This window comes from Nycticebus coucang, chromosome 18 (genome assembly GCF_027406575.1).
Source record: "Nycticebus coucang isolate mNycCou1 chromosome 18, mNycCou1.pri, whole genome shotgun sequence".
Taxonomy (NCBI): Eukaryota; Metazoa; Chordata; class Mammalia; order Primates; family Lorisidae; genus Nycticebus; species Nycticebus coucang.
Genome location: NC_069797.1, coordinates 76,159,362 through 76,173,553, shown reverse-complemented (window position 1 = coordinate 76,173,553; position 14,192 = coordinate 76,159,362). Strand labels below are relative to the sequence as shown.

At 51.2% G+C, this 14,192-nt stretch overlaps 1 protein-coding gene across 2 annotated transcripts; it reads right to left on the bottom strand.

Moving 5' to 3' along the window:
* Nucleotides 1-7,119: 7,119 nt before the first annotated feature.
* Nucleotides 7,120-9,250, bottom strand: LOC128570654 (nucleosome assembly protein 1-like 1). Of its 2 annotated transcripts, none has more exons than XM_053570027.1 (2): nucleotides 7,926-9,250; nucleotides 7,120-7,257 (listed from the first exon to the last, which is right to left on the bottom strand). In XM_053570027.1, exon 1 carries the CDS (start codon nucleotides 9,135-9,137, stop codon nucleotides 7,962-7,964), a length of 1,176 nt encoding a protein of 391 aa, XP_053426002.1. In that variant the 5' UTR covers nucleotides 9,138-9,250; the 3' UTR covers nucleotides 7,120-7,257; nucleotides 7,926-7,961. The 2 variants fall into 2 exon arrangements, with proteins under 2 accessions (XP_053426002.1, XP_053426003.1); XM_053570028.1 differs by having other exon boundaries at nucleotides 7,954-9,250.
* Nucleotides 9,251-14,192: the final 4,942 nt, after the last annotated feature.

Here is a 14,192-nt window from a genome sequence, read left to right as displayed (position 1 = left end):
ACTGTAGGTTGTCCTTCCGTGTTTGCTGGGTCATCCCGTCTGTTAATGCCTCCCCAGCTAGACCCTGTGCCCTGTGGGGCCAGCGACCTGCAGCCTAGTGTCTGGAGCATGGTAGGTGCTCAACAAGTATTTGCTGAATGACTAGTCTTATTTAATCCTCATTTAATTTTCACTTAATCTTATTTAATCCTCTAGCAATCCTACAAGTGGTGACTCTTTCAGCTGAGTCTCTTGTGGGGTGTGGCAGAGCCAACATCTGGGCCCACATCTGCCTGACTCCAGAGCCCAAGCCCAAACTCACCTCCCTGCCTCCTGGGACCCTATGTGAGCAACTCTCTGTCCCCTCGCATGCCTCTGTCTCAATGCGAGACATGGGGACACAGAAGGGTCCTACAGAAGAAATAAGAAATCCTCTATTTACTATCAAATAATGCTAGTCTGGCAGAGAAGCCAGGGGTTCCCAGGGCAACATCCCTTCAGCCAACCCACCCAAGTGGTGGAGGGCTGGTGGCCAGCTTGTTGAGTATGGCTCTTGCCATCTAGGCTTCTGGGGGGCAGGCCACAGGCAGGAGGAACCAGCTGCTCCTGCCAGGGAGGCCCCCTTCCTCCTAGAGTTGGCCTGCAGGCCCCGTACTCCCAGCTCACCCCTGGAGGGTGTCCTTGCGTTAACAGAGAGCCTCTGTCACCAGGGGCAGGGAGCCCTTCCTGGGCCCTGTCAATGTGGTTAAAACCCTCCAGGGGACAGAAGGTCACAGCCTGAGGGAGCTGCTCCATCACTTCTCTCTACTCCAAGTACCCCACTCTTAGCCCAGCTCTGTTATCCTGCATAGATGGAGGCTCCAGGGCTGGGGGTCCTGGGGTAGGATGGGGAAGGGACCAGGGAAAGCAGGGTAGTGGCTGCTGGGTCCCAGGTGCTCCTGCCAGAAAAAACTGAAACTGGGGACCAGTGATGGAGCAGGAGGGAGAAGGTCTCACTGCCCAGTACAGTGTCTGTTTAGACTCTGGGGATGAGATGTGGGCGAGGAGAAACCACATAGGTCTTTTCAAGCTAGAAGACAGGACTGTACCTACCCCATCTCTGAGTGGTGATGGCTGGAGGGATTTGTGTGTTGGCCAGGGCCTGCTGAGGATCTGGGATCACTGCCCGAGTCAGGACCGTGCCCATATGAGCAGCTAGTGGCCAGATCAGGGTTTATTGCTTGACAAATTTTATCTCATTTTATCTTATTTCTGCAGGGTGAATATCATCACTCCATCGATGGGAGCAGGGATGGGACCCAGAGGAGTAGAGATGCTTGTGAGAGGCACAGGGCTGGGTTTAGACCCAGGTCTGTCCACCTCTGAGGCTCCTGACTCCTGAGCAGATACTTAGTAACTAAGAGCACAAGCTTTTGAGTTCCTCAGCTTTGTTTCAAATTTTGACTCCCTCACTTACAAGGTCTGTGCCTTGCCATCTCTGAGAATCCATTTCCCTCTCTGAGAAGTGAGAGAAATACCAGTCAGCTCTTTGAAAGGCTGTAGAGAGGATTAAATAACATAATGTCCACGAAGACCTTGGTAGAGGGCTCACCTTCATCTGTGCAGCTGCCTGGGTTTGGGAAGGAGTTTCTCATTGAAATTTTCTTTTTCTTTTTTTGAGACAGTGTCTCACTTTGTCACCCTCGGTAGAGTGCTGTGGCGTCGCACCTCCCAGCAACCTCAGACTCTGGGTTTCAAGCAATTCTCTTGCCTCAGCCTCCCAAGTAGCTGGGACTACAGGCACCCGCCATAACACCTGGCTAGTTTTAGAGATGGGGTCTTGCTCTATTGCTCCGGTTGGTCTTGAACCTGTGAGCTCAGGCAATCCACCTGCCTCGGCCTCTCAGAGCGCTAGGATTGCAGGTGTGAGCCACTGCACCCAGCCCCTCATTGAAATTTTCTTTAAAGGAGGGAAAGTTTCTGATAAAACAAGCATCCTTGTTTACTACACACATGTCATCACATCTCTCTGTCTGTATGCATACATCCGGATGTATACACATAAGCTGTGCATTTATGAACACACATATGTGTATGCTCATGTACACACACCCATGTCTATCTATACACGTATGTACACATATTCCCATCTACATGCATATACAGATATTTGTATCTGTCTACACACAGACGCACATGTGTTCATCTCTGTGCACACACATACAGATACTCATGTGTGCACAGGAGGTATATTTTTATCTGTCTACACACACATGCACATATATATTCATCTCTGTCTATACACAAACACGCGCACACATGCACATGCTCCTTTTGTTTTTCTTGGCTGGAAAGATGGAGGCTTTTTTCCTCCCTAGGAGGGATGACAGCACGGTGATTTTTGAAATTGAATTTTCTTTTAAAGCAGCTTGGTCCCTGCTAGAGTGAGAAGTGGCCTCCCTCCCTGGTGGTGGCAGGCAGGGAGCTGAGAGAAGACAAGTGGGTCCAGGGCTCATCCTCCCTTCTTCCTGGAAGTACGGTGAGCCCTGGGTCTCTGACATGTCAAACCCTCAGACAAAGGGGAGAATTTGGAGAAGGATGAACCTGACCCGCAACTAGGAGGCTTAAAAATATGGTAATGCAATTAGTAGCTCTCGGGAGCCTAATGAAGCATCTCTAAAATGCTGATAACATACCACTAAAGGAGAATGCTTAAGAGCCTCTTCAAACTTTCCAAAATGTGAAGTGTGTCCTTATGGAGAAAATGGCAATCTAGTCTCCTTTTTCCAAGGTTCAAGATTAATTAGGGGCTTATTTAGTGCATGAATGAGGAAACAAATGAACTCTTGGATTGCAAAGCATTGAAACCAATTTTTTAATCATTTTTTCTTTTACAATTACATCCCTATCATAAAAGTCTTCATTAGACATTGTCACCAGCGAGCATGGCTGTTAGGGAGGTGTCACTACCAGGCTTTTGAGGAGCTACCGTTTCCTTTCTATTAAAGGAGGGCTCTCATAACAAAAGCCTTTTCTTTCTTCCCAAGGGCTCAGGGCCTAGGCTTGGAAGGGTAGTCTAGACTCCAGAGGGGGAATTCAACCCCCTACTTGCCATCTTCAACCCGAGTTCACTGGTGTTTTCTGTAGACACATTAGCTGAGCTGGTGGCATCCCTGGCTCCCTGGGTGGGAGGGAGGCAGGCACCGCACACTGCAGCCAGCTCCCTGCCCCACACCTCCCTTCCCACCTTCTCCCCTTCCTATCAGTCCCAATTGCTACCATCAGCTGATGTGTTTACTTCATCCAGCAGATGCTGGCTGGGTGCTTAGGGGCCCTGCGCACTGCTGGGTACTGGGAATGCAGGAGGGAGTAAAAACAGACATTCTCTCAGCTCACGGAGCTGGTGGTCTAGCGCTGACTGCCTGGCCGTTTGTCCCTTGCCCTGGCCTTTTTTGGTCCTCCCAGAAGCCTCACCTTTATTTGTGTCTGTGAAGCTGGGCATGTTTGTAGGTGCTGGTGAGAACTCTGACAGGGGAACCCTGAATGCTAGGCTGGCCTTGGGTGGCTCCTTCACCTGCCCTTGCCTCTCTTCCTATCTCCAGGAACTGGGTATGTGACTGTCTGTGACTGTGGCTCACACTGTGGCCGACAGACTCTTGGCAGATCTCCGTTCCCACCTCCTGGTGCTTGTGCCTTTGTGTGAGCCCCTCCTCCTAAGTGTGGACAGGGCCTGGGACTGACTGGGTGTGTGCGGTGACATTGTGACATAGTGCCCTCTAACTCAGTGGCTTACTGCTGGTCTAGCAAGGAAGCTTTCCTTCTCTGTCTGGAACCAAGCAAATAGCCCTGTTGTGAGGTGCCTATGAGGGGGCCATGTGGCAGGGGGCTGAGGGTGGCCTCTGCAGACAGCCAGAAAGACACTCGGGTCCTCAGTCCAACAACCTGTGACAACCACTTGAGTATGGAAAGCAGATCTTTTCCTAGTCAGGCTTCAGATGACACTGTAGCCCTGATCTTGGAGATGCTTAGTGAGACCCTAAGCTGTGGATACCGCCACCCTGTGCACAGACTTACAAGCCACAAAGCTGTCAGATGACAAATGTGTATTGTGTTAAGCCACACAATACACAGGGGTTTTGGGGTACTATGTCATGCAGCCCTAGGAAGCTAGTAAACCCACGCAGGGAAATATGTGGGAGCTAAGGCTGGTTGATTTTCAAACGAGCTGGCGCTGTCACAGCAAGGATGGAGGCAGCACTGTGTTGACAGCCCTCTATTCCCCTGGGCTGCTCCAGGTCTGTTCAGCAGTGAGGACGGCCCCACAGACCCTGACCAGACTGGACCACTTCGCAGCTGTGTGATGTCACAGCCTGAGCGTCCTCCTGTATAAAACAGAGGCAGAGACAGTACTTCTGCCTTCGTCACAGAATGAATATGTGAAATTCTGTCAGAGAGTATTGATCGAAATGTTTGGTCCATAGAAGATTCTCTATAAAGCACAGCTTTGGTTGCATAAATAGTCATATGACCTATATAATAAGCATGTAAGGTCTGATTTTCTCTATTTTACAGATGAGAAAACAGAAGTCCAGAGAGGTTAAGGAGCAAGTCCGAGGTCATACCGCTAATCTGACCATCAGCTGGACCAAAACCCCACATCCCCACCCCCGACAGGTGTGTGCTACCTGAGCTGGCTCCCAAACATGGCCTGTTTACAACAGCAGCAACTGTGGTGTTCCCTGAGCTGGCTGGTGGAAGCTCCAGGCACTGCCCAGGTGAGTGTGCACCTGGGGTCTCTGTGAGTGTGGTTCACACACCTCCTCTGTTGGTTCTTCATCTGATGCATACGGCTCAGAGCTGGCCAGGGCTGGAAAGCCCCATGTGGCTGGTTGGGGACACACACCTTGGGCTGTGTCCCCAGCAGACCATCTGGCAGCTGCTGGCCCAGGCAGCCCTCAGCAAAGCCAGAGCTAAGCTGAGAGCACACGGGAGGGCAGTAGGGAAAGCAGGTAGCATCTGGGACGCCTCCTGTCCTGGGGTCACAGGCAGCATCACACAGAGGGGCCAGCTAATGTTGAGACAAGGTGCCAGCACTCTCTCGGTACAGGAAAGCACCTGAGCGTCGGAATTTGGCTTTACATTTAGTTTGGTGAATTATCTGGTTATTTCAGGGCTTTGCTTATGCCCTGAGTCATGTTCACTGTGAAGGGTGATCCCCACCTTGGAGCAGTAGGGAGTCCCCCGATTTTCAAATTAATCACAGTAGGCACAGAGCCAGTGTGGGCACTGGTGGAAAGGAAGAGGAGGTGGGCCAGGGAGAACCCCCACTGCCAGCTGTTTCTGAAGCCCCAGGGCTGGCGCAGAGCCTGCCATGCAGTGGTGCTTGCTCTGTGCCTGTGGCCCGAGGAATGCAGCCTGTTCCCATGCAGAGTTTTGTGGTGTAGGCAGTGCCCATGTCCACTGACCAGATGGAGGTTCCACAGTAGCCACCTCTTCCTCTGCAGACTTTGGCAGAGGACAGGAGCAGAGAGACGTGGTTCAGGCTGCAGGAAGCAGGAAGATGCCAGCCTGGGCGACCTTGAGGAAGGGGCTGTCTCTGAGAGCATCCCCTGCACAGGCTCCAGCCCAGTGCCACAGGGTTCTGAAGGCTGGCACCCGCTGAGAGGGAAGGAGGGCGCCCACCCAGGCCCGTTTGTTCCACCTTTCTCTCTCTCTCCCGATCTTCTCATCTCAGACGAAGAGGTATCGGAGGCACAAGGGGGCGTAGGGAAGAGCCTAGACGGAACTGAGGCCATAGCCTTTCAAAGAAGTCCTGGACCCTGGCTGGGTCGGGGGCAGCCTGGGTAGCGATGTCGGGGTGGGGTGGAGAGTGTTGGTCTGTGGCCCTGCTGGTGACCCCTCCTGAAGTTTCCTGCTTTCTCCTCTGCCTTTGCCCAAGGTGCCTCCCTGCTGGGCCTCGTGGTTCCAGTCCTGGGGCGGCTGCCCAGGGCTGGCCTCTCTGCTCTTGGCTTCTGTGCCCACTCTCTCCCTTCCCATGATTATGGTCATAAACTTTGGCTCCTTCTCTACCACAGGGCCCTGTAGCTCTGGGACTCCACAGAGGCAATTTCTAAGTAGGTTCTAGGTGTCCTGGGCTAGGACTGTCCAGTGTGGACGGAGAGGGCCTCTGAGTGGTGCCCCAGTGTAGTTTTGGAGATGCAACTCTGGCTAGGTGGGCAGGATGTGTTGCCCTGCCCGGCCCTCACCCCTTGGGCAGGAAATGGCCCATGACGACACCAAGCTCGGAAATGTCCATGCAGATTCTACCCTGAGTATGGTGCCCAGTCTGAACAGCTACCCCCTTGAAGCTAAAGTGAGGCACGGGGGCATCTGCCTGCCCACAGTTGCTGTGCATTCATCCCAGAGGTACCTCAGAATTGGGGAAGTAGGGTGCATGTGTTTGGGCACCACCCTGGAGGGCAGCCAAGAAGAAGGCAACAGCCGCTGAACCCCAGGACACACACACCGAGCTCCAGCGTCCCCAGGGCTTGTCAGGTGGGCAGGGTGTCAGTGGCCAGGCTGTCCCTGCTCTGTACGAGGCCCTGCTCACCTCACCATCGCCAAACCTTCCTGTCCTTGATGTGAGGCTGGAAGCAGATGGTAGGGGCCTTCAGAGCACCCGCAGGGCTGTAGCAGCTCAGCCACCAGAGGAGGTTCAGAAAGAGAAGCTTGATTTACATATCACTTTGCATCTCATTTGCATGGACCCACAGCCTGTGAAGCCTGCGCCTTCCTGGCATCCTCCAGCCCACCCTGGCTCCTGGTGTCCTTGTGGCTCCTGGGGCCCTCACGGCTGGAGAAGCCTGGCTGTGTGCTGGGCGAGGAGGGGGACAAGACTGCCTGGGGCTAGTAGCGGCCAGGGAACAATGGCTGCTGGGCAGCATTGGTTCTCCAGAGGTCCAACTTCCCTGGAAAACCCACCAGTGGGCAGGGGAGTTTTCCTTGGGGGTCATTTTCTCTCTTAAGCCAAGAGCTCCCTGTGGTCTCCAAGTGACTTGAGTGGCTTCATGTCTATTCGGGTTGCTTGGTTTTCTGTGGCTGTCATGGTCTTGAAGTGCAGTCCGAAGGCTCTGGGAAGGGGGGAAATGCATCATTTTGGGTCTCAATGAACCACAAAAATTCTTTTTTTTTTGTATTTGACATTTTTATTGTAGGCTGCAACAACAAAAACAAGCAAACAAACAAACAAGAACAAAAAACTTGAAATAGGCTTGTCAAAAGATGTAAATTCATCCTTTCCAGGGAAGCAGAAGGCAGCTCCTACCACAAAAAAAAAAAAGATACTTAGTTAATGGAAATAAAATTTACAAGTACAGTTAAATATTACCAGGCTAACTTTCGAAAAGCCTAGGTTTTCTTCTTCTCCCTGTGGTTTCAGTAACTGCATTTAGTTGCTTTATACTTCTTGTCAACTAAAATACAAAATCCAATAATAATCTAACAGTTATCGGGTATGGGCATACTGGAAATTCTTAACCATAGAGTGGATTCATCAATTTTTTGTTTTAAATAATGAATTATCTTAGTTTATGTCACTGTATTTCTGTAACAAAATAATGAAAGGCACAGCTAATACAAGTGGACTTAACCCCATTCAACTAACAGCTGAAGAAATACTTTGGTTCTTTAAGGACAAAAATTAGGGGGAAACTATGCTTCATTTAACAGTTAATTCCATAGCTGTGTTCCAATAGCTACAAAATGAAAATAATCCAAAAGAACCAAACTATGTTGCAATGAAGGAACATGCTGAAAGAATTTGTGCATTCAACATATATGGCAAAAAAACCATAGTTAAAATGCTAGGTAGAACAAACTGGTTTTTAAAATATTAGTTCCTATTCTTTAAAAAAAATTACCTAAGTCTACCAAGAAAATACAAAACACATAAGGCTGTAAGTAAATAATAGTTGTGTTTAGGCTATTACAGTGCAGATTATCCTCAAGGCCACATACATCCTGCTTCACTGCTGCTTGCACTCTGCTGGATTTTGATCCTTCTTCGGGTCATAGTCTGGATCATTTTCCTCATCTCCTTCTTCCTCCCCTTCCTCATCTGCTTCTTCACCTTCTTCATCATAATCATCGTCATCATCTTCAATAGCTTCTCCAGTAAAGTATAACACTGATCTTGGGATTATACGCTCACCTAAAAAGTGACCAATTTCAAAGTCTGCAGCAAGAATAACTTCAGCATCATCGTCCAGATCTCCACTTTCAGGAACTTCAGGAGGTGCAAAAAAATTAAAGAAGGAGTCATTGGAAACAGTTTTAGTCACAGTACGAACTGTCCCACGTCCCTTATGTTTCTGCTTCTTCTTAATGGTTTTCGAAGTGACATTCTTTCCTTTTTTCCAATCTATCTGGCACCCTGTACAACCCATAATTTCTGGTCCATCAAAAGAAAAGGGATCAGAATCATCTGGTTCTGACCTCATCCTATATGTCTTTGTCATAACTTCATTTGCGAAATATTCATTGGGTTCAAAGTGAAATTCTAAGACAGAACTCATAGGCTGGCCAGCATCTGAGAATTTGACTTTAATATCTTTCAAGTGCTTCAGAATAGGTTCATGGTGTTCCCGAACCATATCACTGAGCAAGTCAACATTCTTAAAAACAGTCAACCAAAATTCAGGAATTCCCTTGGGATCTTCTTTTTCGTCATCCTTTTTCTCATCTTCAATCTTGGCCTTTTCTTTCAGCTCCTCCGAAATTTCATCTTCTTCATCTGCTTTCCATTCACATTCTTCTTCCGTAGGTTCGTAAATCGCACTAATAATCTCAAATCGCTTGTCAAATGGAGGTTGATAGAGAACAGCATACTTCCTCTCAAGATCATGAACTTCCTCATAGAATTTGGCTTCTATCTGTACACATTTAACTTGAAGATTTTTCAGAGCATTCACTCGTCTTTTAACTACCCTAGGCCAGCTTTCAATGTATCCTGTTGGTGTTTCTACCAGACCATCAAGTCTTTCTTGAAGGGCTGCAAGAATCTGAGGATTTTGCATCATCTGAACAGTCAGCTGACGAGCTTTGATTTTTGTTTCTTTACCAGTTTCTTCTTCTTCTACTTCTTCATCGTCACCCAAATCTTGATCAAGTTCACACTGTTCTTTGTTGTCAACGTCTGGCATGTTGTTAAGATCTCCAAATACCGGAGGCTGGTTGGGGGAGCCAGGCAGCCTAAGCTGCACAGGCAGTGACTCAGGCGGCAGCGGGAGGAGTGGGAGGCGGCGCCGCGAACAGATGGCCCTAAAAAGGAACCACAAAAATTCTTTCATCAAGATGGCTTCAAGTGACAGCAGGCTCAGCCAGCCCTGTCATGTCCCAGCTGCCTAGGCCATAGTTGTCTATAGACCAGGCCAAGGGACCTACCTGGGCCTTCGAGGAAGGTAATTCATTTCTTGACCAAAGAGGAGGTGGCTGTAACTGGGAGAGAGTTTTGTGTGTGTGGGATCCCAGGTTTGGTTTGACCCATAGGGTGCCCCATGCCTCTAGTCCTGAACTGCAGAAAGGAGAAAGTGACTGTGAAGCGACAGCTGCTCATTTTATGTCGATTCTTCCCTCTTTTGAAAATGGGCAATAACGGCCTGGGCTCGTTACAACCAGGGGTTTTATATCCAGCACACAGGGGTCCCTGTGCAGGCTTGGGGGATTTTATGCAGGTTCCTGGCCCTGTGTCAAGAGCTTGAGATCAATTCCAGCTCTGCCACTTATAGCTGTGTGACCCTGGGCAAGTTCTGAACCACTCTGAGCCTTAGCTTCCTGCTGGCTCTTACCCACAACACTATTTTTTTTTTTTTTTTTTTGGTAGAGACAGAGTTTCACTGTACCGCCCTCGGTAGAGTGCTGTGGCATCACACGGCTCACAGCAACCTCCAACTCTTGGGCTTACGCGATTCTCTTGCCTCAGCCTCCGGAGCAGCTGGGACTACAGGCGCCCGCCACAACGCCCGGCTATTTTTTGGTTACAGTTTGGCCTTGGCTGGGTTTGAACCCGCCACCCTCGGCATATGGGGCCCGTGCCCTACTCACTGAGCCACAGGCACCGCCCCCCACAACACTATTTTGAAACTGGCAATCATTAGCAATCTGATGCCCAGGGGTCAGTGGCATCTGTCCTTCATGAGGGGTATTCTCTGGGCTCTCCCCCAAGGAGCCAGCAGAGACAGGGCCTGCCTTGGTCAGTAGCAGTATCATTCTGACCCCACTCTGCCAAGGGGAGGCCAGGCTGGGGCCTTGGCCACGCTGGGCACACTGTCCTTCCAGTAAGGAGCAGTGACCTGCATTTGCCACCAACGTCCTGGCAGCTTCATAGGAAACCACAGCTCCCATCTCCCTCCTCACACTCAGTGAAAGGGAAGGGGGTGCCATGGGCGGGGAGTGCAGAGGAAAGAAAGACTGAGATCTGAGAAATACTAAGCAATAAAGGACTTTAAAACAGATTTACTTTAATTATATACTTCGGTAATTTGCTGTAGTTTCCCGTCCCATTATTAAATTACACCAGTAACTTATCTAATGGATTCTTGCTGAGAAAACATTCATTTTATTTTATTGTGTTTTTGCGCTATAGTCTATAATGAAGGCAACCAAGTCTGCCCTCGTTCCCGGAATGGTCCAGGGAGCGGGGAAGGGGTCCAAGGAGCAAGGCTGGAATCAGGGTATCATCTCCTAGTGCTGGGGGGGGGGGCGCTGTCAACCATGAGGACCTGAATGTGGAGGGCCAGGGAGGGAGGGGGCGACTCTGCAAGGTGGGGAGGCTGGGGTTTGGCTGGGGAGGGGCAGGGCGGGCAGAGCAGGGCCATGCCTTCCCCCTAGGTCTGGGGGGGCCCAAGGGGCGGGGACCTGGACCCCAGATGGCTCCCTTCATTTTCTGCTTGGCTGCTCCTAGAGGTGAGGTGGGAGGAATTATATGTGGGAAAAGGTGGCAGGAGCGTCCAAGGATGTCCCTGAATAGTCATCTTTTCTTTGGGATGGAAGGAGAGTCTACTAAGAGTTGAGCACAGCCAGCCTGACTCCACCAACTGCAAGGCCAGCCTGCCTGTGCCCTGGTGTCTGTGCTCCAGAGTGGCCAAAGTGGCTGAGGTTGGTGTTAATGCCTCTCCTGGTGGAATGGCTGAGAGTCTGGAAGTTTCCAGGCTTGGTGGAATCACCCCTGTTTCTTTGTCTCTCTCTTCCTCATCTTGTTTGATCTGGAGTCACTAGCCACCCCTGAACCTCCATATGTTACTCTGCCAGAGTATTCGACAAATACAGAGAAAGGGAAGAGCATGTCTGAGTTGTCTCCACAACCCCATGTGGCAGGGATTGGAGTTGTCACCGGGAACAATAATAATTTTTAAGAAGCATGTCTTGAACATTTGCCATTTGCTTTGCCTTGTGCTAAGCATTTTATAAGTACTGTTGTGTTTTGTAAGTATTGTTTTAAAAATTATCACAGCAATCTTACGAGGAAGTTGTTAGCAATTGTTATTTCCATGCAAAGGAACCAAGGCTCAGGTCAGCTTAGAGGACGAATGAATTCTACGTGTCTGATGCAGACATGACCCCAGCCCTCGCTCTGGTCATGGGGCCATCTCACAGGTTAGTGGGCAGGTCCACCGTGCCTGGAGTTTAGCGGGGTGGGGCTGGGGGTGGCCTGGAAGGGCCCTTCAGGAAGCATCGCAGGTGAGCAGCTGCAGTAAGCTACAGGGTCACAGGAGACGGCCATGCTCCAAGGTTGCCCCAAGGCCTCTCTGAGCTCTTCTTTCTTCCTGTCACTTCTGGGCTGGACTCAGCACTGGCCATGGGAACGGAGGTCACCTGGCTCCTGCTCCCCAGATCTGGCTTCCTGAAGGCTCTGACCCTTCTGGGCCAGACTTGAATCTGATCAGTGGCCCAGAAGCTCAGGGCCCGGATGAAGCTCTGGTGTGCCAGGCCCCACCTGGGCTCCCCTCGTTGGACTCACCTACCCAGGCCTACCAGTGTCTCAGCGTTCTTCCTACACTGGCTCCTCGATGTCACATCTGCCCTTGCAGCTTGCCCTACCTGTCACATCAGGGACCTTGCGGACCTGCTGTCCCTCTCTGTGCCACCCTGTGCCTTTCCTCAGTTATTGTCCCCCAGGCTTCCACCTGGTCTAGTTCTCAGGATGCCAAGTGATCCCTCCAGGTTCAACCTTGTACCGTGGGACCCTCCGGCTCAGGGCCGCTCCTGCTCAGGGGAGCTCACATCTGCCTGCCCCAGCCGTGGGGCAGCTTCCACACTGCATTCTGCAGACCTGCTCTGTGCCCAGACCACTCCACTGGTCTCACCTGAGAGGAGGGTCTCCACCTGGTCCCAGTTCAGGCCCTGAAGTCTGACAAGCAGGAGGGGAGAGGGGAATACCCCCACACACCTGCACACGGTCAGGGAAGAAACCACTGTCACATGTGCTGGGCACGTTAGAAAACCAGATAGACGCCTCCCTTCTAAGCTGCAAATGAAGGTGGCCGGGCAGGTCAAAAAAGTGAACAATATACCCTGGCATCTTCTTCAATGAGTCCCTGGCAACTAAGCTTCCTCACGAGGTGTGGACAAACAAATTCAATGTCCCAGTCTCTCCAAGCTGGCATCAGGTTTGTTTCTGGCCAGAGGCACAGACGCCTACAGAAAGAGGGTGCACGGCTTGGGAAGGCGAGTGTAACTAACAGGTAAACTCAAGCACCTTAAGGCATGTTAATTTGTCTCCAACCTTGAGCCTCTGAGCCAGGGATCTGGGGAGGAGAGGAAGCAGGAGAGGCAAGTTCTGCCTGTTACCTCCTGATTTTCTGCCCGGAGAGCCATGTTTCTTTATCTGCTGCCCAGGTGACCCAGGTGGCCCCTTCTACTAGAGCAGGGAGTGCTCAGTGGGCAAGCAAACTGCAGATTGGCGCTGTGTCTATAGACAGTTGTGTGTCTTCCAGCAACTCTGGTGTGATTTCAGGTGTGGTTCTGAGACACTCTGAGAACTCGGTATCCTGGGTTCTTGCGTGTCTTCTGTGTCACTGTGCAATCCCCTTTCTGATATGACAGTTCTTCTTTAGAACATGCCCTGTCTCCCCTACAGAGCCATCTTTCGTGTGTGGTGTCCTGTCTCTGTGTAGGAACCACGAGGACCTGGAAGGTAAAGACTATCAAGCTGCTCACTGGGAGGACTCCGGCCCCTGCTGTGCTCCGTGGAGGATGTTTCAGAAGCAGAGGAAGTCTTCCTTGTGAAATTGGAGCGAGCTGTCTTTCCAGGTGGTGGGGACCCTTTGTTTCTGATTGGTTTGTTGATGATTTATTTCCAAGCTGCAGCCTTCCCTCCCCCACCCCTACCGCCCATCGCGTTTCGTGTTTCCCGGGAGGCAGGCGCCGTCTGTGGGGTGGTCACTGAAGAACAAAAGAGGGAAAGGAGGCTGAGTGGCAGGGGGCAAGGCTGGCCCTCGGAGCTGTCTAGGCCAGCCATGCCCTGCACGCAAAGGGCCCAGGCTGTAGCCCCCCAGGGAAGGGTGTGGCTGTGGACAGGGCACCTCTCTGTAGCTGGGGGTCCCTGAGCCCACTGCCAGCTGCAGGCAACACACTCAGTGTTGAAGCTCAGTGTCCACCGTGTTGTGACATTGTGGGGCCTGTCCTCACTGACCTTCTGGGTGGCCAGGCCCCCAGCATTGGTCACTACCTCACTGCCACCCAGGACTTAGCTGATCCATTCAAATTCCCTTTGTCTGCTCAGAACTCCAACTTGTTCCTTAAGACCCAGATCAAATGTCACCTCTGCTGAGAGAATGCCTGTCACTTCTCCAGTCATCAGGACTTCTATCCCCTCTTGGGGTTCCATAGCACCCCCTTCCTACCTCTCCCAGACTTCCCTTTTTTTGGGGGGGGGGGAGGCTTATGTGATTCTCCTGCCTCAGCCTCCAGAGCAGCTGGGACTACAGGTGCCCGCCACAACGCCCGGCTATTTTTTTTGTTGTTGTTGTTGTTGCAGTTTGGCCGGGGCTGGGTTTGAACCCGCCACCCTCAGTATATGGGGCCGGCGCCCTACTCACTGAGCCACAGGCGCCGCCCCCAGACTTCACTTTTATCCTGTAGAAATGATTACTTGCAAGCCTGCCTACTGCCCGACTCCTCCCATGTGTCCCCTGGGTGCAGATAATACCTTTTCTTTCTCTTCGTGTCCCTGGTACCTAGGGCCTTACCTGGAGCAT

Coding starts and splice junctions, on each gene's coding strand:
- LOC128570654 (XM_053570027.1), bottom strand. CDS start 9,137: ATGCCAGACGTTGACAACAAAGAACAGTGTGAACTTGATCAAGATTTG.